General features: G+C 51.2%; 2 protein-coding genes across 3 annotated transcripts; one reads left to right on the top strand and one right to left on the bottom strand.

The window, feature by feature from the left end:
- Positions 1 to 1159: 1159 nt before the first annotated feature.
- NRL (neural retina leucine zipper) lies at positions 1160 to 17050 on the bottom strand. Of its 2 annotated transcripts, none has more exons than XM_065940745.1 (3): positions 16944 to 17050; positions 3432 to 3839; positions 1160 to 2497 (listed from the first exon to the last, which is right to left on the bottom strand). In XM_065940745.1, exons 2-3 carry the CDS (start codon positions 3810 to 3812, stop codon positions 2090 to 2092), a joined length of 789 nt encoding a protein of 262 aa, XP_065796817.1. In that variant the 5' UTR covers positions 3813 to 3839; positions 16944 to 17050; the 3' UTR covers positions 1160 to 2089. The 2 variants fall into 2 exon arrangements, with proteins under 2 accessions (XP_065796817.1, XP_065796818.1); XM_065940746.1 differs by having other exon boundaries at positions 3747 to 3839.
- On the top strand, positions 16206 to 24446 carry PCK2 (phosphoenolpyruvate carboxykinase 2, mitochondrial). The gene is made up of 10 exons (XM_065940734.1): positions 16206 to 16360; positions 18314 to 18559; positions 19186 to 19370; positions 19457 to 19660; positions 20008 to 20195; positions 20508 to 20670; positions 20934 to 21152; positions 23024 to 23161; positions 23461 to 23556; positions 23793 to 24446. Exons 1-10 carry the CDS (start codon positions 16341 to 16343, stop codon positions 24245 to 24247), a joined length of 1914 nt encoding a protein of 637 aa, XP_065796806.1. The 5' UTR covers positions 16206 to 16340; the 3' UTR covers positions 24248 to 24446.
- The last annotated feature ends 1958 nt before the right edge of the window (positions 24447 to 26404 follow it).

The following is a 26404-nucleotide window of genomic DNA, read 5'->3' as shown; positions in this document are numbered from 1 at the left end:
GGGCCCACACTTAATCATAAATGTGCAACTTCCATTTGTGGTGTACCCATGTGACCCACTTGTGACCCAAGTGTGTGTACACTTGGCCCAGTTATGTGTATGGGAGTAGCTGCCTACAGATGGGCATCTCTGCCCTTACGTGCGTCGTGCAGGGCCTCAGCCAGTTAAAGAAGGCAGGCATGAATGGTGGCGGGTCTAGATCACAGGTGCAGAGAACACATGAGGACCGGGGGATGGCCAGAGTGACAGGAGAAGAGCCGGGCTCCTGGAAGGACTTTCCCTGCCTCAGTCTCTCCCTGCAAGGATGCCAGTGGAAGGGGATGGAGGAGGAGGTGCTCAAGGTGCCATGAGCCACTCATAGAGGATACAGAGCCCAAGAGGGTGGCCAGTGGTCCAGTGGTGGGAAGTGAAAAGAGAAAGAAAATTCTGGTGGAGATGGAGGAGAGGACTCTCATCGCAGGCTCCTGAGTGGAGGAGGGATGAACTGGGCTAGAACTAGAGGATGGGAGGAGGGAACAAGAACAGGGATGGGAAGAGACAGCTGGGGAGGGGGCGAGTAGAGGGGGCAGAAAGGAAGAGAGACATATGGGAGCTTCTTCCCCCACACCCAACTGCTTCTCTCCATTTATTATATGTCCCTTAGAGGACCTACCACTGCTGCTAAGGTAACTGCTCCCAGCCCAATGCCTCTGCTCTGCCCAGAGCTCCGCCCACTTTCTGTAGGTTGCTGAACCCAAGGGCTGGGTTACCATGGCAACTATGAGCCATCAGGATAGCCACAGGCAGGCCTGGCTGGGTCACTACTGTTCTTGGGCTTCTATGCAGTGGAGGTGGGAGCCGGAGGGTCCATCTGGCCCAATCCCCACCCCCCACCCCCATTTCCATTGGGCCTTAGAACTGTGATGCTCCACTCAGCCCAGGTGGAGGCTATCCAATCTCTTCCCCCACACCACACTTTGTATCTCTCTCTCTCTCATTCTCTCTCTCTCTCTCACACACATATGCACACACACACTTACATAGGCCTGGAGCAAGGATATAGAATAAACACTTCTTAAACTGCAAGAAAATCTAGCCAATAGCATATGGTTGTGCCTATACTTCAAGTTTAATTCACAAAAGCTGCATTCTCTCAGCTCCTTGTCAGGCTGGGGAAAGTCTCACCTTTGCCCTCAGAGAGGCAGAAGGAAACAGGGGCACCCTATGCAGATCTGGAGGCCAAGGCCGCATGGAAGGAGCAACCCAGAGCCAGTGCATGGTCTCATCCAGGGCCTAGGCTGCAGTCAGGAAGCTGGAACAGGGCAAGAAGTCCCTTTAATGAGGCTGAGTTGAGGGATTCTCAGGGAGACCCCTGGGGCTTCCACACTATGGAGAGGCCAGAACTGGAAAGGTGTCAGAAGTCATCCAATCAAGTGAGCATTAGACGAGGTCGGCAAAATTCAGGGAGCCAGTGACTTGCTCAAGATGTCAGAGGTATCCTGTGGCAGAGCTGAGACTAGCACCCAGGTTTTCAGACTCCTGCTCAGAGTCCTCTCCCAGCCCATACCTACCACCCCTGGAGCTCCTCCAGCCTTTGCTGCTCTAGACCTTGGAGGCCATGGGGTTGGCTAGGACAGAAGCCTCTTGAATCAATTTTCTGGTCTGTCTTGAAAATGGGAATTGAAATCTTGAAAATGCAGTTGTCCTAAAATGGGGAGGTTAACAAGCCCTGGAATGAAAACATAGCTTCATTGCTAATTACCACCTTACTGCACTACAGGTTGAAAGCCTTGAATTAAAATCTAAACTGATCTGGGAGCAGCAGGACTCCCTCACCTCCCATTCACTGTGCGTCGTCCACACCTCCTTGCGGCCTGCCCCCTACACAAAGCCTGGCACTGACCCCCGCAGATTTCAGTGACCTGGTCCTATAGAGTGGGGCAGAAGGTGAACGGTTTCTGTGCACGTCCTGCGTGAGGGAAGGGGACCCCTCTCCCAGGAAATGACCGGTATCTAACCTCAGAGCATGCCTTGAGGGTCCAGGAAGTTTGGGGATACTTGTGTGGTCATCCAAAGGAGTATCTGGCACCAGAAGGCGCTCAGTAACCATCTAGTGAATGGCACAGCCGCCTCCCGGGTGGTGCGCACCGCCCGCCCACCGACTCCACCACTCGGTGGCCAGGGGCTCAGAGGAAGAGGTGGGCGTGGCCTCTGGCCCCAGGCCACTCGGGGCCAGCAGTTCACAGCGAGCCTTGTAGAGGTCGCGTTCCCTAGCCAGGCGGGCCACTTCCGACCGCAGCACATCCAGCTGGGTGGCCAGGCGGGCGCGCTCCGCCTCCAACCCCCGCCGCTGTTGCAGTCGCTTGGACCGACAGGCCTGCGCGTACCCGCGGTTCTTCAGCGTGCGGCGCCTCTGCTTCAGCCGCAGCGCCTCGTCGCGCCCGCAGCCCCGCAGCTGTCGGTTTAGCTCCCGCACAGACATCGACACCAGCGCCGCGTCGGAAAACCGCTCGGCCAGCTGCAGAGAGAACCGACCGGGCGCCGGTCAGCGGGGCTCCCGCTGGTCCCGGGAACCAGCTCCCGCCTGGTTCCACGCTCCGGTGGCCCCGCCCCCGGCTTCCACCTTTACCTGAACATGCGCCTTCCCCTGAGTCTATCCTGCAGCCTAGATCCTGTTGCAGGTCCCAAGACGCCCTCCACTGCCCTCCACCATCACCAAGGGTCCTCGACCCCTTTGGGTGGTCCCAGCGTTTCCCACCCACCTTCGGGCAAGCCAATCGCGCTCCTAACCCCATACCGCCTTTGCAGGGTCTTGAGGGGGCTCCTGGCCTGTGTGTGTACCGGGACAGACAAACCCTGCCCCTCCAACACACCTCGCTCCCCTGTCCTCCAACACACCTCGCTCCTCAACCCTGTGACCCTCAAAGGATTTGGATTATATCTTAATGCCCTCAACGCCCCCATCTGTCTATGATTAATAGGATGAGTCCCAATCCTTCCTGAGAAGGTTGGGGGCTGGAGAAGCATGAAGTCTTAAAAAGACCAACTTCATTCCGGTTCCTACAGTCTCAACTCCACTCCATTCCACACACAACCTTTCCTGGTATCTCTATACCTGGTATCTATTACTTGGCATCTATAAACACAGTATCTATATACCTGCCCGTAATCAATCATTCCTGATGCCCTTTAACTCTCAACTCTCCCCTTTCAGTTGATCCTCTTCTAACCTTGTCTTCTCCCTCTTCCTCCTGGTTGAGCCTACTCATTTCTCTCTATTGAGGGGTGGGGGGCGCAGAACAATAGTTGTCTTTATCTGATCTCTTCTAAAGGTACTTCCCTTCTCCTGTCTGTTCCTTCCCCAAACTGGTCAACCTCTCCAGGGACTCCCCTTCCTCTCTTCCTCCCCTCTCACCCTGCCCCCTCCTCTGGCCCTCTTGCTGACCACTCACCTGGGCATGCTGGGCTCCTGTCTCCTCTGGGCTCCCTGGGTAGTAGGCATGGGGCCCTTCAACAGGGACTGGGCTCTGACCCTGCAGCAGCTCCACAGCCTCCTCAGGACTTAGCCCCAGTGCCTCCCCAGCCCCCAGCTGCTGTTGCAGGGTGGCCAGCCAGTACAGCTCCTCCAGGCCTGGCCGGGTGCCCTCGGTGGGCCCCACCATGCCTGGCTCACTGAAGGTGGGTGAAGGAGGCACTGAGCTGTAGGGGGTGGAGCCCAGTGAGGCTGTCGGGGGGCCAGATCGCCCCTCTGAGGGCTCCCGCTTTACCTCAAACTTCATCAAGTCAAAGTCATTGACATATTCCATGGCCAGGGGACTGGGAGGCAGTGCCATTCTGGGGCTGGATTAGGAAGGATGCACCTGCAAAGAAGAGGACAGGTTTGGAGCACCGGGAGACTTCCTGCCAATCTCCTCCCCCAAAGCCCAAGTGCCATGGAGACAGAATTCTGGAAAGCTGGGATGATGGCACAGTCTGTTCCCTGCATAGTCGCCTCCAGGCTGAGAAACAAGTTCTCAGGTGGCAGGGGCTCCTGACCAGGGGGCAAGCCGCTTAAAGCCTGAATGAGAAAGGGGATAGCACAGCCTCCAGCCTACTGGTGCCTCTGGGATCTATGAAAAACAAGAAGAATATGGCAGCACTCCCAACTCTAGTGCTGGGACATGCTGAATGTCTCTGTCATCTCAAGAGGCATCATTTCATTTTCAAGCAATTAAAAAAATGTTGCTTAATTAACTGTGACAGAGAATGCTGTATATTTTAGGGCAATGGCAAGGCACATATGCTGTGGATTTTAATATAGCTGGATCACATGCTGTAATACCTCTGTCTCTCAGAACACCCAGGCCAATGCCTTGCACGTAGAAGACCCTCAGTGAACATTCATTCTATGGATTAATCAAGGAGCAAGAGACTCTTCAAACAAAAAAGATCCCAAAATCAATTCTAAAAAGATCAGGACAGAGTGGTGACCATCTTTTCCTCAAGGTCAATCTCTCGTAGGAAAACCGAGATTAGTTTTCCTCCTTCCATCCAGGACCTAAGACATGTGAACTCGAACAGGTCACCTTCCCCTTCTGACCCCAGTTTCCCCTTCTGTTCAAGGAAAGTAGTTAGACTTTAACAATTCTCAAAGAGTGTTCTGCAAAACATGAAGTATGAGAAATAGCCAAGGAGGGGGTCTATGCTCAGATCATTTTGAGAAATGATCCCCACCTCTTGCAGGTTCAGAGAGCACAGCAACATAGTCATCTGAGAAGTCCTTCAGTAAGCCATCTGCTCAACTTCAACAGAGTTGAACCCCAAACTTGTGTCACCCAGGAACCCTCCTCTCTGCTATCAACCTCAGAGCATGTGCCCACTTGAGGCACCTCTGGCTAGGTGACCTTGGAGAGACTTCCCAGCCTGGAAGTCCCAAGCTTGAGCCCAACTCCCAGTTCCAACAGCCCCAGGAGGGACAAGGCAGGGACTTCCCTGTAGCTCAAACAATAAAGAATCTGCCTGCAATGCAGGAGACCAAGGTTCAATCCCTGGGTCAGGAAGATCCTCTGGAGAAGGGAATGGCTATCCACTCCAGTATCCTTGCCTGGAGAATTCCTTGGACAGAGAAGCCTGGCGGGCTGCAGTCCAATGGGGTTGCAAAGAGTCAGGCATGACTGAGCAACTAACACACTCACTGAGCCCCAGGGTTTAGAGTTTGGCTCCATCTTCATGCCTCAAACCTAGGTAACTGCTTTCCAACCACATCTCAGGCCCCCCTTCTGCCCAGAGAGGCAGGAGGAAGGACAAGGCCTCTCTCTCTTCCTGTCCCAGGTATTGCCATATCTATTGAGCTCCTCACCCTTGAGAGGGCAGAGGGGATGGGAACAAAAACACACATTGAAGGAATTGATCTTTTACAGAAAGAAGGTGAGACACAGAGAGAGGTGTCCAGACAGAGTTGGATGAAAAGATAAGTGAGGAGGGCTGTTTCTCTTTCTGATGTGATAGCAGTGAGGGACCTCAAGCCAGTTGAGGTGGGAGTAGAGTAGGGGACAGAAAGTGAACATTCCTGAAAACAGAAAACAAAAAGCTCAACACAAAGCCGACAGCACGTGTTGGAGGAGGGGGCTCTAGGTGAGAGGCCTGGCACCCAGGGAGGCCTCAGACATACTCACTTTAGGGGTGGCAGAGACGATTGGTCAAATGTCAGAGCCAGGCAGGCACAGCTTCCCCAGAGAATAGAGGCCCCATTGAGCAGGGCCTGGCACCTCTGTGCTCAGAACAAGGGGCTGTGGGCACAGAGCCCCCTGGGCACTCTTAAAGGGCCAGCTCTCTTAGGTCATCCATGCTTCTCAGGCCTCCAGCCAATGAGGTGAGGGGATCATTTGCATATCTCATTGACCTGGGGGGTTGCAGGAAATGAGACAACAAGTCTGCCTGGTCTCAAGGAAGGGAAGGGGGCATCTTCCCCAACAAAGCATATCACAGATGGTCCAACTCACTGTTCCCCGCTCCCCAGTACAGAGTGCCACCTTGGCCCCCATCAGCACCTTCATGCGGACACAACCCTCAGCCCTTGGTGACTGAAAGCCTGGGACTGAAAAAGAGGGCCAGACGAGCTTCCAGCACCCTTAGCCTCCAAGGCTCTGCCATGCCTTGTGGGCGTTTTAGGGGAATACGAATTCTCCCAAGCCCACTCTCACCTGGCCTGTTGAATCTGTTTCCTGTTTTCAGGAATCCTTACAGTTCTGCCGCCTACCTCACTCCCACCTCATGCCCCTCACAGTTACGGCATCAGAAAGATAAACAACCCTCCAGGACTTGCCTAATCTATTCTCAGCCTCTCTCATTTCTATGGACCCAGCCCCAGGACAGGCAGCTTGGGAGCAGGAGCAGAGGGGAAATCAGGAACCCTGCTCCTTCTTTCCTTTCAGGCCACCACAGGACACTGAAAATCCAATCACCACCAATCCATCCAAGGCACTTTTGAAACTGCCCTCATTTGCCCTCTGCTTCCCCTCACCTTTTCCCTGTATGTGTCTCTGAACCTCTCTCTTCCTCTCTCACTCCTCCTGGTTCCCAGATGGCTGGGGGGTGACCTACATTTTCAGCCTAATCCCCTAACACCTCTTAGAGCTATCATCCCCGAGTAGAAGTTGGAACAGGGATACTAGGTATTAGCCAAGGAGATGTTTAAACCTGTCTGAAGCTGTTTAAATAGAGTCTGTACTAGAATAGAACTTCAGGAGTTAAAGGCAATTCTTTACTTTCTAAGGACATCCAAACACTCCCATGGGGTTAACAGGTCTTCTTTCCCCACCCAAAGAGACACCTAGGTGTCCATCAGCCCCAAGGATCATCAATTATAAAAATTAACTGGGTCCCAGTCTTTGGAGTTAGGTGAAGAGTTGGTGGATTCAGATGATCTAAGACAGTGGTTCTCACACTGGGGTCCCCAGATCAGCAGCACCATCTGGGAACTTGTTAAAAAACACAAGTTCTCTGGAATCACCTCAAACTTACTAAATCAGACACTTTGGGGGTGGGGCCCCAAAACTCTGTGTTTTTATAAGTCCTCCAGGTTATTTTGATGAACACTAAAGTAGAACCCCTGGTCTACAGAATACCTATAGTCAACTCAGCTTTCTTTGGGGCATGTGTGTATGTGTCGGGGCGGGGGGGTGGGGGGGTGGGTGTGGTCTCTCCTATCTGTCTCTCTACACGTATATAAAAAGACCTCCAACAGAGGACACCTGTCTTTCCACACTTGGCCTCCATTTTATGGAGCAGAAGCCATTGTCATCATTCAAGTGGTGTGATGGCCTGGATCTAGTATTATTTTTGCAAAAGAAAAACAAACAAACAAACAAAACCCAAGGCCTGGGAACAAGGCCACAAAATGGGAATGGGAACCATGGAGACTGGGGACCCCATGCATATGCCCATGGAATGTGGTTCTAAGGTAAATACACGGGAAAGAGGCCTCAGAATGTCCCTGGTGAAGAAGAAATAGCAAGTGTTGACTGCAGCCCCTTTTGCAGGCCTGGTCTGGTCTAGCCAGACACTTGCCCCCCAGCAGCTGTCAGATCTGCACTGATCCTCTTGTTTACTGGAGCGCTCAGAGGAGAGGTGGGAGGGCTAAGCTTCTAACGGGCTAAAGGAGTCAGACTAAACAAGCTCAGGCAAGTTGAGCCGCTCGGGGCTCAGACCAGGCACCACTGACCAGGGAAAGGAGTCTGGGGGGTGAGGGCTGGGCCAGGGGAAAGGACTAAGTGCACAGAGAGGAGAACCTACAGTAGCCAGTAAGGACCTACAAGCTGCTTCATGGGTTTTCTTGGCAGGAGGGGGACACGTGTTGAGACTGTCTGACTCAAGGACAAGCAGGGACAGGGAAACGGGGATGAGAAAGATGAAACCAGGTGGACTCTGGGAAGGACAAAACAGAGGAAGGGAGGCAGGAAGACTTAGCTAAGGAGGCAGTAAGTATAGACCTGGGCGAGAGGACAGAACAAGTCAGGGGCTCCCCAGCAATCTAGATTGAAGGAGACAGAGGAACTTGGGCACAAAGAAGAGATGGGCAAAGGGCCACGGGGAACTAAACAGAGAAGAAAGTTTCCAAGAGGGGATCAAGAAGGAGTAAGAGGTGATGGGAACAAGGGGCTAGAAGAGTAAAAGTGGCAGAAGAAGGGAGAGAGGAAGGTAAGATTTGCAACCAAGAACTCTTAACAAACACATAACAGACAAATAAATGGTCAGGCCACAGAAAAAGAGCAGTGGACAAAGGAACAAAAGGTAAAAGGAAACAGACAGAGGGATGCTAGACCATGTGGAGGGAGGCCAGGCAGGCAAAGGTCCTGGAGAAGTGGGGTAGGGAGCAAAGAGGAAGGAGAGGAAGAGAGACAGAGCCAGTGATCTGGGGTTCCCTTCCCATCTCCTCTGTCCTGCACCCCCATTTTTGCAGTCCTGTACATCCTGTACAATCTAGATCATCAGTGATGGATCCAAATCCTCAGACCTCTTCCTGGTTTACCTCTCGTACATTCATTCATTTGACAAACATTGATTAAACACGTACTCTGCACCAGACAATGTGCTGGGCACTACGGACCCCTCAGTAAATCAGACCATCACCAGCCCCATCTTTGTGGAGCTTACAGACTGATGAACCAGAGAAATGTCAACTTATTGCCCTTGGGCCCAGGTAGGAATAGCCCCTGCCCTGGACCCTGTGTTTCAGAAGGCTTTTCTCTGGCCCTCTTCAGGCTATGTCCCTTGCAGTGAGGAGTCCAGGCCTCCCCTGCCCAAACCCCAAACACCTTCCTGACTATACTCCACATACTTAGGAATTCTCTGTGCAAAGGGCCCCAAGCCCACTTCTCGGGCCCACATGAACCTCTTTCCTGGGTTTGCCCTCTCAAGGGTAGATCACACTACTCACATACACATCCCTAGACCCAGGGGGTGACCAAGGAGTGGCTGTTGGCGGGAGAAGTGTGGACAGAATTGGGCTGTGTAGACAGGAAGGTCCACGTGCATGCAAAGGAGTCCCCTTGCAGTAGAAGATGGTGTCAGAGGCGGGAAAAGAAGTGGATCCAAAGAGATGCCTCCCCCCACAATACCACATTCTGCTGTGGAATCCTGAGAATTCCAAACAAAATCCAAATTTGAATTCAAATTCGAACCAAATTCCAGACCATTGCGTGTATATTTGTCAAGGTAGAAGAATAAAATATATTTTAATAGTTGTTAGCTTGTTTAAGTCATACATTTCAAATATTTAGAGCCTCTAGTTAGGGATGGGCCTATGTAAAAATAATTCATTATATGAAGATGGGTGCTATGCAAGAGAAGGGCAGGGACCTATGAGACTTTACTTCATGGGAACCTAATGTAGTGTGGGGGCCAGGGAGGCAGTGGCATTACAGCAACAACTAGCCTGAGGTAGTCACATTAAACTGAGATTAGTCAGGGGAATAAAAAGGGACTGTGTCTGGAGGAGTGGAGAAGATGGGGATTCCAAGTCACAGGAATAATCTATGCAAGGGCACTGGACAGGGAAGAGGTAGACACATGCATGAAATTGGAAAAAAAAAAATGCATGAAACTGAAAAACAAAAATGGTGTAGCCAAAAAGCAAAAACCAAGCAAAGTGGGAAGAATGGTGATAGGTGAGGGTGGGGCTGGATCATGCAGAAACTTGTGGGCCAAGTTTAGGACATGGACTGTGAAAAGAATGTGCTGAGTCACTTCAGTTGTGTCCAACTCTTTGCAACCCTATGAACTGTAGCCCACCAGGCTCCTCTGTTCATGGGATTCTCCAGGCGAGAATACTGTAGTGGGTTGCCATTTCCTCCTCCAGGGGATCTTCCCAACCCAGGGATCAAACTCACGTCTCCTGCGGCTCCTGCATTGCAGGTGGATTCTTTACCTATGAGCCACTGGGGAAGCCCTTAAGAACAATGAGAAGCTACTAAAGGATTTTCAGCAAGGATGTGGAAAGATCAGATTGTGTTTGAAAAGATCACTTCAGATCTATTGTGAAGGATGGCCAAAATGGAATCAAGAGTCAGATTAGGGGGTTAATGCAGTATCCAAGTTGAGTTGGAGGGATATCTTAAGCTGGAAAAAAAATAATAACTCTTGAGATGGAAACTTGTGTACAGGTGGTTTGATGGGAAGATTTTCAGAGTCTGTGAGGGAAGCAGCATTGGATAGAGAGAAGAGTTGAAGAGCATTGTGGCTGAAACAGAGCCTTTGGCTGACCCTATAGGAGCTCTGGAGCTAGGATGAAACTTCAGAGTGTCCTCAATTGAGAGAAAGGGACTGGGACTCTGGACCCCTGAGCCGATCAGTCACTGGACACAAGCTTCTCCAGGAAAGAGGCATGCACATTTAGCAAGACAACTCCCTTCAGCCATAGGTGGTACCCAGAGAAGTGCTCAGTTCTTCTTTATCAGCAGCCAGCACTCAGCAGCTGGGACCAGATCCTGAAGGATCTGGGCAGCATGCCACAGCACCCACCACAGGGGATCTGTGAGATATCCAAGGGGTGACCCAGAGGGCCCTGGGGAGCAGAAAATGCAGAGTAAGACAAGGCTGGTCACACCCTGCACCTGTTACTAAATGCAAGTTTGCATACCCCATACCCCCTACTCCAGCACAATGAGGCCCAACCGAAACGTGGGAGTTTGGAGCAGAGAAAGGTTTACTGCAGGGCCAAGCAAGGAGAAAGTGTGACTCATGCTCAGGAACCCCAGTGGGTTTCTAGAAGAAGTTTTTATAGACAAAATCTGGAGTAGGGGCTTTAGGGTGTGGGAATTTTTTCTTCTGACTGCTTGCTGGTGAGGTAACAGGGCTGTGTTCCAGGGATCTTGTGCTCAGCCTGAAGTTACCATCCTCCACCTGGGTGGACAAACTCAGGGAGATAATGAAGGACAGGGAAGCCTGCCTACTGCAGTTTATGGGATCGCAAAGAGTTGACACGCCTTAGCAACTGAACAACAACCTGGGTGGGGGCCTCAGTTGCTGCAGAAGAACTCAAAGATATTTTTATGTATATCCTTTGAGGTTGTTTGCTTGTGTTGTTGAGCTGACTACGCCAAAGCCTTTGACTGTGTGGATCGCAACAAACTGTGGAAAATTCTGAAAGAGATGGGAATACCAGACCACCTGACCTGCTTCTTGAGAAATCTGTATGCAGGTCAGGAAGCAACAGTTAGAACTGGACCTGGAACAACAGACTGGTTGCTGTATATTGTCAAGGCTGTATATTGTCACCCTGCTTATTTAATTTATATGTAGAGTACGTCATGAGAAATGCTGAGCTGTGTGAAGTACAAGCTGGAATCAAGATTGCAAGGAGAAATATCAATAACCTCAGATATACAGATGACACCACCCTTATGGCAGAAAGCAAAGAAGAACTAAAGAGCCTCTTGATGAAAGTGAAAGAGGAGAGTGAAATAGTTGACTTAAAACTCAACATTCAGAAAACTAAGATCATTGCATCTGGTTCCATCACTTCATGGCAAATAAATGGGGAAACAGTGAAAACAGTGTGAGACTTTATTTTTGGGGGCTCCAAAATCACTGCAGATGGTGACTGCAGCCATGAAATTAAAAGACTCTTGCTCCTTGGAAGAAAAGTTATGACCAACCTAGACAGCATAGTAAAAAGCAGAGAGGTTACTTTGCCAACAAAGGTCTGTCTAGTCAAAGCTATGGTTTTTCCAGTAGTCATGTATGGATGTGAGAGTTGGACTATAAAAAAGGCTGAGTGCAGAAGAACTGATGCTTTTGAACTGTGGTGTTAGAGAAGACTCTTGAGAATCCCTTGGACTGCAAGGAGGTCCAACCAGTCCATCATAAAGGAAATCAGTCCTGAATATTCATTGGAAGGACTGATGCTGAAGCTGAAACTCCAAAACTTTGGCCATCTGATGCAAAGAACTAACTCATTTGAAAAGACCCTGATGCTGGGAAAGACTGAAGGCAAGAGGAGAAGGGGATGACAGAGGATGAGATGGTTGGATGGCGTCACTGATTCAATGGACATTGAGTTTGAGTAAACTCCAGGAGTTGGTGATGGACAGGGAGGCCTGGCATGCTGCAGTCCATGGCGTCACAGAGTCGGACATGACTGAGCAACTGAACTGAACTGAACTGAACTGATATCCCTTGAGCAGGAACCAGGACCCTACTTTATAGCCACACTATCCTTTCTGGACTGCTCCTCCTCTGTTTCTGCATTATCTTTCCTCCCTGATTAGTAACTGTTTGAATCTGCCCTTTGGTACTCAGGGAAGGTCTAGGAAGCTGAAGCCTTTTTCCTCCAAATAAGAAACTGGGGACACAAAAAGGATTTGTACCTGGGAGGGTCCCAGAGGGTCCCACTCAATTTCAATAAGTGCTGTGATTCTAAAGTGGGGATCTGGGCCACACTCCTAGTATCTACTGCAGAGGTTCTGTGAGACATCCAGGGGTGAACCAGAGGGCCCTGGGGAGCAGAAAATGCAGACCAAGCCAAGGCTTGCCCTGCCCCCTGGTGGTGTTCCACTGACACTGGACCACCTGGCTGGTCAAACTAAAAGAAGGACCAGGGATGATAGATACAAAAACAACCATAATAAACTACAATTAATTCAAAGATATAGGTATGCACATAGTAAAGAGCTAACACAGATGAGAGAGATGTTAATTCTAAGGGGCACACTGACCTTCACACAGAAGGTGATATTGAATTTAAACCTGAAGGGCAGAAAAGATTCCCAGCTGTGCTCTGGAAACTGCAGAGTTTGGCATATAGGAGAGAAGACAGCAAGTAAAGAGGGGGAGGTGATACCACTGGATAAACAGAAGCCAGATTATGAAAGACATCAGTTGTCATGTGGTAGGAAGCATTCAAGGAGTTTTAAGCCTAAGAATGCTATGATCTCATTTTTTCCTTAATGATAAATCAGAGACAATACAGAATTGCAGGGGGAAAAAACCAACTTGGTAATTAGAGTCAGAAAAACTTGGATTCAAAAAAAAAGAAAAACTTGGATTCCAATTCTATTTCTCCTGCTGATCAGCTGTGTGACTTTGAAAAAATGGCTTAAACTCTAAGCCTCAGTGGCCACATCGATAAAACAGTTGCTGTGAAACAGAATGAGACTGTGCATGTAAAGAACTTCCCCAATGGTTCAACAGTAAAGAATCTGCCTGCCAATGCGGGAGACAGGAGATGCAGGTTCCATCCCTGGGCCGGGAAGATCCCCTGGAGGAGGAAATGGCAACCCACTCCAGTATTCTCGCCTGGGAAATCCCATGGACAGAGGAGCCTGGTGGGCTACAGTCCCTGGGGTCTCAAAGAGTCAGACACGACTGAGAATGCACAGACATGCATGTAAAACTGCTGGTTCGTAGCCTGGCAACTAGTGGCCATACAATAAACATTGTCTGTCTCTCTTAATTTTCCAAAGTGAACTTATGTGCAAAGTTTGGAGAACTTAATGGGAGGGAGAGGGAGTGGCATTTGGAGATGTGGGAGGCCAAGCAGGTGCTTGGAAGCTATTGTCTGAAGCCAAGTGATAGATAAACCTTGAACTAAGGCAAGGGTCAAGTAGACAGACACTGATTTGAGAGCTAATTGTGAAGTACAAATCCAAAGGTCCTGGTGTCTGATTGGCTGTGGAAGATAAGGAAGGACGAGTCCAGACTGATTCAGGTTCTTCTGGGGCAACTGGCTAGATAGTGGTTCCATTTGCTGATAGGGAACCATGAGAGCAGAAGAGATGATGACCTATTGACATCAAGCTAGGCTCCGTGCGGCTCCTAAGTGCAAAGACTTTCTGTGTCCCCCATTTCTTTGATTATAGGAAACAGCCCTCATTCAGCCTCCATGACCTTCCCTGAGTTCCAATGGACAGATTCAAGCAGTTGTTAACTAGGGAAGGGAAGGGATGCAAGACCAGGGAGACACAGTTAAGGGCAAGAATGGGACAAGGTCCTGTTTCCCTAGGAACTGATATACATAATAATATCCTTGAGTTATTTTGCAAATTCTGAAAATTTTTCCAGGTAGGAGAAGTTATCAAATGATGGTATCCTATCCACAAGCATGTACCAGTTGGACCTGAAGGTTGATAATGCTGACTCCTACTTACCTCACCACCAACCCATCAGAAGAACATCCACAAGTTGATCATGCCCTCTTTGAACAATTATTGCAAAATTTCTCACTATCTTCTCCAAGTTGGGACACACAGTTTTAAGGGCATTAACCCACTGTAGCCTCCTTTGCCTGGCAAAGTAATAAAGTTAATTCTTTTCTACTTCACACCAAAACTCTGTCGCCAAGATTAGATTCGGCCCCAGTGTACAGACAGGCTGGGCTTTCAGCATCACTTTGAAAGATTGGCTGTGATGCCACCAGTGTGCACATCTTTAGGCCTAGAGAGCAGGCACAAAGAGGCAGCTGCTTGCAGTGGAGTGGCTATAGACAGAGTTTGGATGTAGGGACTGGAAGAAATTGTCCCAAATACATACACATGAGGTTGAGTCCAGGATGGAGCCTGGGTAGAAGAGATGAGGGTCAGCAGCAAGCCAAAGGCTGGAGACCAGCTCCCCTTGTCCCATGATAGTCCAGCACAGAACTCTCGAGAAATCTGAGAATCAAGATTGTTTCTGTTACAAATAGCAGAAATCCTCTTACAATTAGGTTGAGCAAGAGAAAATATTTATTGATTCCTAACCCTCGAAGGCTATGGTTTTTCCAGTGGTCGTGTATGGATGTGAAAGTTGGACTGTCAAGAAAGCTGAGCGCCAAAAAATTGATGCTTTTTAACTGTGGTGTTGGAGAAGATTCTTGAGAGTCCCTTGGACTGCAAGGAGATCCAACCAGTCCATCCTAAAGGATATCAGTCCTGGGTGTTCATTGGAAGGACTGATGCTGAAGCTGAAACTCCAATACTTTGGCCACCTGATGCGAGGAATTGACTCATTGGAAAAGACCCTGATGCTGGAAGGGATTGGGGGCAGGAGAAGAAGGGGACGACAGAGGATGAGGTGGTTGGATGGCACCACCGACTCGATGGACATGAGTTTGAGTGAACTCCGGGAATTGGTGATGGACAGGGAGGCCTGGTGTGCTGCGATTCATGGGGTCGCAAAGAGTCGAACACGACTGAGCGACTGAACTGAACTGAACTGAACCCTCGAATCAGGAATCTGTTGCTCTCCATCCCTTGGCCTGCTTCCTCTAAGCTGGTTTCCATCTCAGGCAGGTTCCTCCTTTGCAGGGCCAAGCTGACACCCAGCAGCATCAGGCTTAGGTTCTCCCAGCCCAGCAACCCCAGCAGATAGGGAGCCCATTTTGAAAGCTGACAGAAAAAACCTGAGAGAGAGAGAGACATCACCCCCATTCCTGAACATTTCCACTGGCCATGGCCAGAGTAAAGAATACACAATTTGGCCAAGCTCAGAGCCCACCCCCAGGAGGCCCACAGGACCACACAGTTTGAGGAGGTGGTTCCCCAAAGGAACATCAGGGTGCTATTAACAGAAACAGGGAATGGATGCTGGCTGACCATAGCCATGTTGAGTTCGAGGTGCTATGGCATTTGGAGTAATACCCAGGGCCTCAAGCTGAAGACAGATATCTGGATGGAGACATAACTTGAGAAATTACCAGAGGACTTTATGGTTGGTTGGGGCAGATGGGTTCTTCAGGGGAATGTGGAGGGAATGATAAGTTCAGAGCACCAAAGAAGAGATTCTGGGATGGAGAGACATTCCCACCATGGTAGGGAAGAGAAGACTCCTCATTTCCGGGAGAAGAAACGGGGACTTGGGAGCTGGGGACTGAGGGAACCATGATGTTAGGATCCTGGACAACAGAAGAGCCTGGGCTCAGAGTGCCCAAGCCCCGGGAAGACAGGGAAAGGCAATGCCCAGCCCCCGGCTGCTAAACTTCCAGCTACCCGTGGGTTCCGCCCCTGGCCTCGCCCCTAGTTCTCGGCTTGTTTGCCACCCAGTGCCTGCCCGTCGCTATTTCCCAGGAGCAAGAGTCCTCAAAATTACATCATGTGCAGGGGGCGAGGCGGGGCGGTGGGGCGGGGCTTCGGGAGGGGGGGGAGCCGAGGAGAGGAACCAATCCTCCAATGGGAGACAAGGGTTTGGGGGCTAGGATGCAGCGGGTGGGGCCGCGGCTGGGCGGACCCGCGGGTAGCCCGGGGGCGGAGAGAGGGTCCCGCCGGCCTTGCTTGGTCCCGCCCCTGCGCCGGCCCGCCTCCTCTTTAAGCGCCTCCCGCCCAGCCTGAGCTCCCGCTCTCGGCGCTGCTCCCTGGTTCCCCGCCTTCCTTATCTCCCCGGCTCCGCTCGGTTCTCGCGGCCACCCCGCTATGTACCGCCCCGGCCTGCGGTGAGTGACCCTCCAGACCGGGGCCGACCCTCACTTTCCGCCGCGCTCGCCCCCTCAGGGCTGCCATATGCGTTGTCCTGCTCGCCGCCCTCGGCCTGGTTATGCATCCGAGAGGAGGAGGCGGGCAGGTGGCGAGTGTGTCTGGATCTCGTCCTCTCGGGTCGTGCGTCACGCCGGAGATCGGGGCGGCCTCAGCCGCTCCGGGTCTCTGGGTTTCCGTCCCCTCCTCCCTCCTGCTCTGCTGGTCCCTGACCACACCGTCTGTATCTGCCACTCTCAGAACTTCCTTTCCCCTCCTCGCTCGCCCTCGCGGGGCCCAGGCTCCGTATCTCCTCCTTTGCTGTACAGATGTAAGTGGTTCCACAGGTTGCAGTGAGGAGCAGTAGGGCCCTGGGGTCAAGGATGCACGAACCTCTGGGGACTGAGCTTACAGCTCCCTAAAGAAGGTAGAAGGTAAACAGCCATTCCCCGGCCTCCCCCGGATAGGAACCTGGCGGGGAGCCCTGCGCAGCTAGAGGGGCCTGGGGTCCCAAGAGGGAGTGAGGCATGGTAGAGGTAGGGACCAAGTTGCCTTCATTCTTACCTGGCTGGCTTCATCCCCTGTCCAGGACGAACCCCCAGACCCTGCCTGTCTGTCTTCACCCCCTTTTCACAGCTTCCTGTCTTCCCTCCGTAGCCTCCCTTCTCAGCTTTTGTCTTGGAGTCTGAGCCGGCCCGCTGTCTCTCCCACAGCTGGTTCCCCTAGGCCAACCCTTGTGGGTGGTCTCTAGAGTAGAGGAAAAGGAGAAGGTCCCACTCCAGAGACTGGAGAAGAGCAGGGGGAGCTTCACAGGAGACTCCCTGAGGCAGTCACCCCACAGAGAGAGGTTCTCCCCAAGGCTGAATGTCTTTAAAAGTAATGCTTGGGGAAAACTCTCAGAAGCAGAACAGAGCAGGTCCCAGGAGGCTTCCTCCTCTGCCCCTAGGGCCACATTAGGTCCCCACCCTGCCCTGCCCAGTGAAGCCACCCAGCTCCCAGTCACGGCCTGAGTGTCCTCTCTTCCCCAGGCTTCCCTGTGAGTCTGAGCACCCTACAGTCTAATGTTCCACCCCACCGCCAGAGCTCTAGGCATTTGTTCTCTAGGAAAGAGAGCCAAGGGAGGGGCAGAGTCATGCAGTGCCGGGCACGTGGGGCACAGTTTCTGGTGGGCAAGGCCCTGGCATAGGAGAAGGGTAACTTCCCTCTCTTGGCCTTTGCTCTCTCTGGGTCACTCCACCTTGGGTCCAGGCCAATCAGAGCAGACCCCAATTTTCCCTCTCCTAGGGATGTGAAGGGACAGATTCCAGGGGCTCTGTTCTAATAATTGGGGCATGCAGCTCAGCCAATGATATTCCCTGACAGTCAGCCTTCCACATAGTTTGAAAATACCTACCTACCCAGTGACAACACTTTATGCAATCCCTGTTGGGCCTCTGGGTAGCCACAGATCCAATGCCTGAAACCCTGACATCTGATCACCCACTCTTTGTGCAAGGGCCCAAATCGAGAAAACTGGGACTTAAACCATGCCACAGACCTGGTCCTCTGCTTGAAGCTTTCACAGTCTTACAGCATGCAAAACTATATTTGAGAATGAAAAGAACACCAGACACAGTAAACCATGGGCATGAGCCAAGCCTACAGTAACATCAGCATGCCTAAACATACATTTCCATATTGCCAGACATGTGCTTTTATGCTCATTGGGCAATACCTGTCCCTTGCTAATCAGGAGACATCCTCACTAAGCCTCATAAAGGCCACAAAATACACATGGCCTGAACCCATCTCCTTCACCTAGTCCAACCTCTTTATGGTGCCTGTACCCAGACAGACTTTAGCTTGTCCTTAGAAGCCCAGCCCTCTGTACCCTTGACTTGCTCATCTTCCATGAGAACACCTGGCCCATTACCTCTCTGTTTCTTCTCTTGCAGGCTTAGCTGGCACAGGCTGAGCCCCTGGGGCTGGTCGTCACGGTGCAGCATCCAGACGCTGCGAGTCCTCAGCGGAGATCTGGGCCAGCTGCCTGCTAAGGTTCGAGACTTTGTGGAGCACAGTGCCCGCCTGTGCCAACCAGAGGGCATCCACATCTGTGATGGGACCGAGGCGGAGAACACTGCCACACTGGCCCTGCTGGAACAGCAGGGACTCATCCGAAAGCTCCCGAAGTACAACAACTGGTGAGGCCTGAGCCCAGCAACCTGCGAGGTGGGGGCAGCTGCGTGGACCGAGGCCACTTTGGGTTTACCGAGACAAAATTCAATTTAAATAGACCACGCCAACGGAATAAGCAGAATGGGAGCTTTGAGGGAAATCATCAGAAATTATTGGCAGTTGGTCTATACTTTTATGTTGATACAAATAAAAGCCTTTACTTTTTTTTTTTTTACTTACAAATTCAGGGAGTTTTTGCCAGGGCAGCCATTAGAGGGCTGGGGGCCAAGGGAACTACCTGTTAGATTGGGACAAAATCTGGGGGAGGGAACTTCCCTGGTGATCCAGTGGTGAAGAATCTGCCTTGCAATGCAGAGGACACGAGTTTGATCCCTGGTCTGGGAGCTAAGATCCCACATGGTGCAGAGCAACTAAGCCCACACACTGCAACTACTGAGCCCATGTGCTTGGCATGCTGCAACTAAGACCCGAAAATTTTAAAAAAAAATCTGGGGGAAGAACTGAGATGCAAATGGATGGGAAAAAATTAAGGTCAACAGAAGACCTGGAGACAAAGCTGGACATGAAAGAGTGGGTCTGGGGTGAGGGCGATCTGCTGGCCACTATCTTCTTGATATCCGCTCTCCCCCAGCTGGCTGGCCCGCACAGACCCCAAGGATGTGGCACGAGTAGAGAGCAAGACGGTGATTGTAACTCCTTCTCAACGGGACACGGTGCCCCTCCCGACTGGTGGGGCCCGTGGGCAGCTGGGCAACTGGATGTCCCCAGCTGAGTTCCAGCAAGCTGTGGATGAGAGGTTTCCAGGCTGCATGCAGGGTAATCAGGGCAGGGACACAGAGGCAGGGGCACTGAAGGTATCAACAGGTTGGAACCCTTCATCCAGGTGGCGTTTTCCTCCGTAGGCCGAACCATGTACGTGCTTCCGTTCAGCATGGGTCCCGTGGGCTCACCGCTGTCCCGCATCGGAGTGCAGCTCACGGACTCTGCCTACGTGGTGGCAAGCATGCGGATCATGACCCGGCTGGGGACGCCTGTGCTTCAGGCCCTGGGAGATGGCGACTTTGTCAAGTGCCTTCACTCTGTGGGCCAGCCCTTGACTGGGCAAGGTGAGCACCTGCTCTGCTCAGGGCAGGACACAGAGGCCCACTTGTACTCAGAGGGAACCCTACATCCTAGCCATCCTGATTAGTGAGATAGTGAAGTCCCATGTTCTAGAGCAGGAATGGGCTGGGGGTGAGGCTGTGTTGACAAAGTAGCTTGCACCAAAATTGAGAAGAATTATCCAAGAATAGGGGCACGGGAGCTGACAGGTGTCATGAGGTAGGAGGTTTTAGCCACCCATTGACACCACCATCGCTCCCAGTGTCTTTCCTGCCAACCCCAATCCCTCCAGCCCCTGACAGCCTGATGCCTGATGCCCCTGCCAGCAGCCCCATGAATCCATTGTCCCTAGGGGAGCCGGTGAGCCAGTGGCCATGCAATCCAGAGAAAACCCTGATTGGCCACGTGCCCGACCAGCGGGAGATCATCTCCTTCGGCAGCGGCTATGGTGGCAACTCCCTGCTGGGCAAGAAGTGCTTTGCCCTTCGCATCGCCTCTCGGCTGGCCCGGGATGAGGGCTGGCTGGCGGAGCACATGCTGGTGAGGGCCTGGTGAGGATCTGAGGGGAGCAGGCCAGGGGTGGGCCCTGACCAGTCAGCCTCAGCCTCGCCTCTCCACTGCCAGACTGGAGGCCAGGGACTCAGCCCAAATGCCCGAAGCTTTGGCCTGAGGGTGCTGACTGTTAGGGGGCTTCCCCTTGCTGCCACCCCAGGCCCCATGGCAAGGCGGTGCACCCAATTAGTGAATAAACCTTGGTCCTCCCTGTCGACCCCTAGCTGTCCTTCCCAGGCGGACCATTCCTGACCTCTGCCTGGTGCTCTCTTCCTTGTCCTCCCTCTCCCCACCTCGCAGATCCTGGGTATCACCAATCCCGCGGGGAAGAAGCGCTACGTGGCAGCCGCCTTCCCCAGTGCTTGTGGCAAGACAAACCTGGCCATGATGCGGCCGGCACTGCCAGGCTGGAAAGTGGAGTGTGTGGGGGATGACATCGCCTGGATGAGGTTTGACAGTGATGGTGAGAGGTCCTCAGATCGCACTCTGGGTTCTGGTTCGACTCTCCCCTCGCTGCTCAGGGTGAACTTTGTCAATGAGAACCTTTCCCTGAACAACCACCCCAACCCCTGCCTCCTGGCAGCCCCCCACCCTGGAGATGCAGTCTTTCCCCTCAGATCTAGGGTCTAGCTCAGGGCAGGGAGGAGCTGAGTAAGACCTTCCAAGACTGAGCCTCTCAACTCTTCCTGGTCAGTCCTTCCTTTTTTTCACTTCTCCTCCCCACAGGTCGACTCCGGGCCATCAACCCTGAGAATGGCTTCTTCGGGGTGGCCCCTGGCACCTCTGCCACCACCAATCCCAATGCTATGGCCACAGTCCAGAGTAACACCATTTTCACCAACGTGGCTGAGACCAGTGATGGCGGCGTGTACTGGGAGGGCATCGATCAGCCTCTTCCACCTGGCGTCACCGTGACCTCTTGGCTAGGCAAACCCTGGAAACCTGGTACGAGGGGTTAGGGTTAGTCAGACCCGGGGCTCAGCACCTTGTTGATGTAAAGGAGTTCTCCTCAACCTGCAGCCACCTCCCAGGACCTCTGGGAGGCACAGGGAGTTATGAATGTTCTCAGTTTTCTAACCCTAAGCAAGATCTCAATTCACATCCCAGCTCCACCAAGTATTGGCTCTGTGGCCTGATTGAGTTACTAAAACCTGAGCTTCAGGGTCCCCATCACTTGAATGGGGGTAGTTATTACAGTACCTAGCTCATAAGGTGTTGGAGGGTTAAATTAAATAATGCATCTAAAAGGTTCAACATAATGCCAGATACGTAGTAAAGTCTCAATTAATATAAGCTGAATGTTTTTAAAGGGGGAGGGCTGTCTTGAAAATTATTACAGAAAGAATTGGACTCAAAGCACAATCCATAAGTTGGACCCGTTAGGAAGAAGGAAGCCTGCCCCTCCCCTCCACTGGGTCCCCACCGCCACCCCCCTAAAATAACCATTGGCTAAAGGTCAGTATTGTTACCTTTCCCCTGCTCTTCCAACATATTCACCCCAGTCGTTTCAAACGAAGTTAGACCAGCTCTTTAGCCTCTCCTGGAAGCTAGTTTCTCAACCCTGTCATTACTCTCCAGTGCCCTGCAGCCCGCCCCTTCCCCCAGCCCTGCACTCTGGACCTTCAGCTTTTAGTGGCCTTTGGCATTTGGACAGCTGAGATCTAGGGTTGGGAGCAAAGAAGAGCTTAGCAGGGGAGGGTGGCCTGTGGTCACTGAAGCCTACATTCAAGTTTTCCAGACTGGCTTAGCAGTCACCCTCTTCATCTAATCATCCTTCATTTTCTCTAACACCATCATTAAGCCCTCCTCAGCCTCCCCACCCAACTGAGAAATCCAAGAAACTTTCATATTTCCCCACAGGCTAGTTGCCCAACCCTTTCATCATCTCTGGATTCAGGGGTATTACTAGGGTGTGTTGTACCCAGCTTCAGTTCTCAGAATAATACCCTGAGCTAGGTCCTGAACTGGGGATGAAAGAGCCACAGAGAAGCGTAAGGGATGGTTCTTATATGAGTGGAGGCAGGAGCTGGGGCTGGAGCAGGGCAGGGCATACTGACTCTGTGACTCCCTTGCCCCCCAGGTCTGAGCAGCAGCTTCTAGCAGAGAAAGCCCTGGGTCCATTCAGGGCCCCCATGATGGTGCTTTATACATGTGCCACTGACTCGGTCCCAGCTCCTCTCCAGGCATCTGAAGGGGCCTAAAGTGACCTCCTCAGGTTACAACTCTCCAGGTTACATCCTCAACTGAGTTCTTCAAGCCCTGTCACTCCAGCAGGGTCTAAGCAGACCCAGGGAAATTACCAAAATACTGCTAGCTTTAAAATTAGTTCCTGTTTGCATTTTGATAACTCAGGAAATTCTGTCTTCCACCATTTGCTGATGGAAAGTCAGTTGTCTGAAATACTGACCTGACAGTCTCAGTTTTTGCTTTAGGTTTGAGTGTTTATTTAAATATTAATCTCATAAATTAAAAGAGTTTCTGGGGCAAAATTTCTATTATAACTCTATGACAGTATTTAACCCCATTCCCTTGAGCACTGGCCAAGTTCTGTAACTTAGCATACACATTAATATCCTGCTAAACCCCAGTTCCTCTCCCACTCTTTTCTCCCATAACTCAGTTGGCAGCACCATCATGGATAAATAACTTGATCTTCAGGGGAGATGTCCTGGCTCCCTTCTCCCTACCAACCTCCAACTCAAGGTTGCGGGGAGCTGATGAGGCAAAAGGAAATTGTGCAAGAGTACCTGCAAAGGTATGTGTGTTGGGAGTGGACATGCCCTTGGAAGTGACAGTATCTGTATGTGCTCTGCCAGGTGACAAGGAGCCCTGTGCCCATCCCAACTCTCGGTTTTGTGCCCCGGCTCGCCAGTGCCCCATCATAGACCCTGCCTGGGAGGCCCCAGAGGGAGTCCCCATTGACGCCATCATTTTTGGAGGCCGCAGACCCAAAGGTAAACCTCATGCGGGCTCCGTGCCTTCTGGGTTAAGGGTCAGGCTCTCTATCAGGGCACACCTCCCTATTGTGTTTAAAGCTCAGAGGGCCTCAACCTGGATTGCTAACTACAGCTGTCTGCCTCTAGAGCGCCCCCCACCTGGAGAATCAAAGTGGAGGGGGGCGGCATGGGGTTTGAAAATCCACAGTGGAGGTCCTAGGAGAGAGTAGGAGTCGAGATCACCAGAAGGGATAGAGTGAGGGTGCAAAGTTATCTTTGCAAAGGGCTGCCTTTGACCATGTGCCCTGGTGTCCCAGGAGTCCCCCTGGTGTATGAGGCCTTCAACTGGCGCCATGGGGTGTTTGTGGGCAGCGCCATGCGCTCAGAGGCCACTGCAGCAGCTGAACACAAAGGTGAGTGCCCTCCCCGCTTTGCTCCTGTGCCTACCTTGCCTCTTCTCTCCCTCCCTAGCCAGACCCTCCTCCTGCCCACCCCTTCCCAGGTGTATCTTTTCCCCATTCCCTTCCCCTAGCCCTGCCTTGAGGATATTCCACTACCACTAACATTTCACAGCTTCCTCCAGATAGAGGCAGGATACCCTTCTCCAGTAAGAAAGGAGATTCCTTACCCATCCTGCTCCCCTCCCCAGGGAAGGTCATCATGCATGACCCATTTGCCATGCGGCCATTTTTTGGCTACAACTTTGGGCACTACCTTGAACATTGGCTGAGCATGGAGGGGCGCAAGGGGGTCCGGCTGCCCCGCATCTTCCATGTCAACTGGTTCCGGCGCGACGAGGCAGGCCGCTTCCTGTGGCCAGGCTTTGGAGAGAATGCCCGAGTGCTAGACTGGATCTGCCGACGGCTCGACGGGGAGGACAGTGCCCAAGAGACACCCATCGGGCTGGTGCCTAAGGAAGGCGCCTTGGATCTCAGCAGCCTGGGAGCCATAGACACCACCCAGCTGTTCTCCCTCCCCAAGGACTTTTGGCAACAGGAGGTTCATGACATTCGGAGCTATCTGACAGAGCAGGTCAACCAGGATCTGCCCAAGGAAGTGCTGGCTGAGCTGGAGGCCTTGGAGGGACGTGTGCGCAGAATGTGACCTGAGCCTTCGGCTAGCGAGAGGGCACAGCACCCCGCCCCCCCACCTTCAACTCCCCTGGAATAAGCAAGCCACAAGGCTTGCAGAAACTATGAACAACTTAACAACACTCTCATCCTCTGGGTGCTGTGAGATCAGGCCCCAGACCTCTCCCCACATGCTGCCTAATAATGAGATGCTCATTTATATAACATTTGTGCTGTTTTCATTTCCTGCCTGTCTTCACAGGCTTCCCTTTAACACCAATTTCACAATCTTCTTCCAAGCAGCTGGTGTCCCAGTGCAGCCTGCCCTGGCATGGCCCAGTGGTATAAGGATCTCTCTCACAGGCAGCTCAACCACCGAGCCAGATAAGAAGTCTCTGAGAGGAGATAGTATGTACTGGTGTCCTGAAATTAAAACGGAGGGACCTCTGTGAGCTGCTTAGTATAGCCTCCAGGGCTAAAATGCCCAATCTCGCATCAGAGAAGCAGAAGCCTCTATAACCCCACTCCAGTGAAGTGGCTGCACTGTCAGTTCTCAAACCTGTTCTTCCTCCTGCATTACCCTGAAGTTTTGACTCACAAAGTATTCATGAGAGCTGATTCAATATTGAGGCAGCTAACACTTCCACAGTACCTTCTGTGTGACAGGCACTGTTCAGGGGTGACGGCTGAGAGTAACTTCACCCGTGATCTGGATCTGCCCGAGTGAATGTATAAATTGAGATGGGTACGATGGAAGTTTGTACCTACGAAATGAGGACAAATATTCCCAAAATAACTGAAAGTTCCTCAAAAGAAAACCTTGGAGCAGGAAACACCAAATGTTTTTATAGAAAACAGCCAATAACCAGTTATAAAGAGCAAAAAGGAATCTAAAGTCAGAGTGGATTACATGCTAAAACACAGCAATGGAGTCCATGGCACGAAAATAGATTTTAAACTGCACAAACAGATATTAAAACTTCATAAATAGCATGTGATAACTGAAACAACACGATCAGAGGTAGCACAGCACAGATGTTAGGCACATAGTAGACTCAGGCCAGGGGTGCCTCTCAGTTTCTTCAGCTATAAAATGGGGATGTGCCTACATCTGACGGTGGTGTTTGGATTAAGAGTCAGTGAAGCCAGGCACTCATAACTATGCCTGACAGGGAATAACCATTGACTCTATGCTAGCTGTCCTCACCTTTTCACTCTATATGGATTAGAGTGGGCCCTGTAGGCATGTTATACACTGCTGACTTGACAGTTTAAGAGGAAAGTGAGCAATGTAAATACAATTTAGAGGAGAAAGAAAATAGGTTGGAAATAAAATCCTTCCTGGAAAGAGGCAGTGAACTGGGATTCCAGGCACCTCTCTGATACCATACCTAAATGTACAGGAATAGGAAGGTGTTAGCCTTAAAAATGATTTTGGAGATTTTCCTGGAAGTCCAGTGGTTGTCAGGCCAAAAAAAGGTTTTGTTTTTGTTTCTCCAAAGAAGACATACAGCCTGCCAACAGGAACATGAAAAAAATCTCAACTTCACTAATTATTAGAGAAATGCAATGAGATATCACCTCATACTGGTCAGAATGGCCGTCATCAAAGTCTACAAATAAATGCTGAAGAGGGTGCGGAGGGAACCTTCCTACACTGTCGGTAAACTGGTGCAGCCACTATGGAGAACACCATGGAAGTTACTTAAAAAACTAAGATCAGAGTTACCATATGATCCAGCAGTCCCACTCCTGGGCATATATCCAGAGAAAACTAGAATTTGAAGATACATGCACCCCAGTGTTCACTGCAGCACTACTTACAATAGCTAAAACATGGAAGGAACCATGGGGGGAAAAAATGTCCATCAACAGGTGAATGGATAAAGATGTGGTATATATATACAATGGAATATTAACCATAGGAAAGAATAAAATAATGCCATTTGCAGAAACACAGATGAACTTGGAGATTATCATACCAAGTGAAGTAAGTCAGACAGAGAAGACAAATATATATCACTTACATATGGAATCTGAAAAGGTACAAGTGAGTTTATTTACAAAACAGAAATAGACCCACACAGAGAAAACAAACTTATGGTTACCATAGCAGAAGGTAGGAGGAAGGAATAAATTAGGAAAATGGAATTAACATATACACACTACTATATATAAAATATAGATAACA

The sequence above is a fragment of the Muntiacus reevesi genome, chromosome 7, assembly GCF_963930625.1.
Source record: "Muntiacus reevesi chromosome 7, mMunRee1.1, whole genome shotgun sequence".
Taxonomy (NCBI): domain Eukaryota; kingdom Metazoa; phylum Chordata; class Mammalia; order Artiodactyla; family Cervidae; genus Muntiacus; species Muntiacus reevesi.
This window is presented reverse-complemented; position numbering and strand designations above follow the sequence as displayed.

Bases quoted from the DNA above. Each gene is read 5' to 3' on its own strand.
- PCK2 (XM_065940734.1), top strand. From the start codon at position 16,341: ATGTACCGCCCCGGCCTGCG. The intron at 19,661-20,007 runs GTGAGCACCTGC...CATTGTCCCTAG, and splicing joins CCAGCCCTTGACTGGGCAAG to GGGAGCCGGTGAGCCAGTGG. The intron at 23,557-23,792 runs GTGAGTGCCCTC...TCCCCTCCCCAG, and splicing joins TGCAGCAGCTGAACACAAAG to GGAAGGTCATCATGCATGAC.
- NRL (XM_065940745.1), bottom strand. From the start codon at position 3,812: ATGGCACTGCCTCCCAGTCCCCTGGCCATGGAATATGTCAATGACTTT. The intron at 2,498-3,431 runs GTGAGTGGTCAG...TTCTCTCTGCAG, and splicing joins CAGGAGCCCAGCATGCCCAG to CTGGCCGAGCGGTTTTCCGA.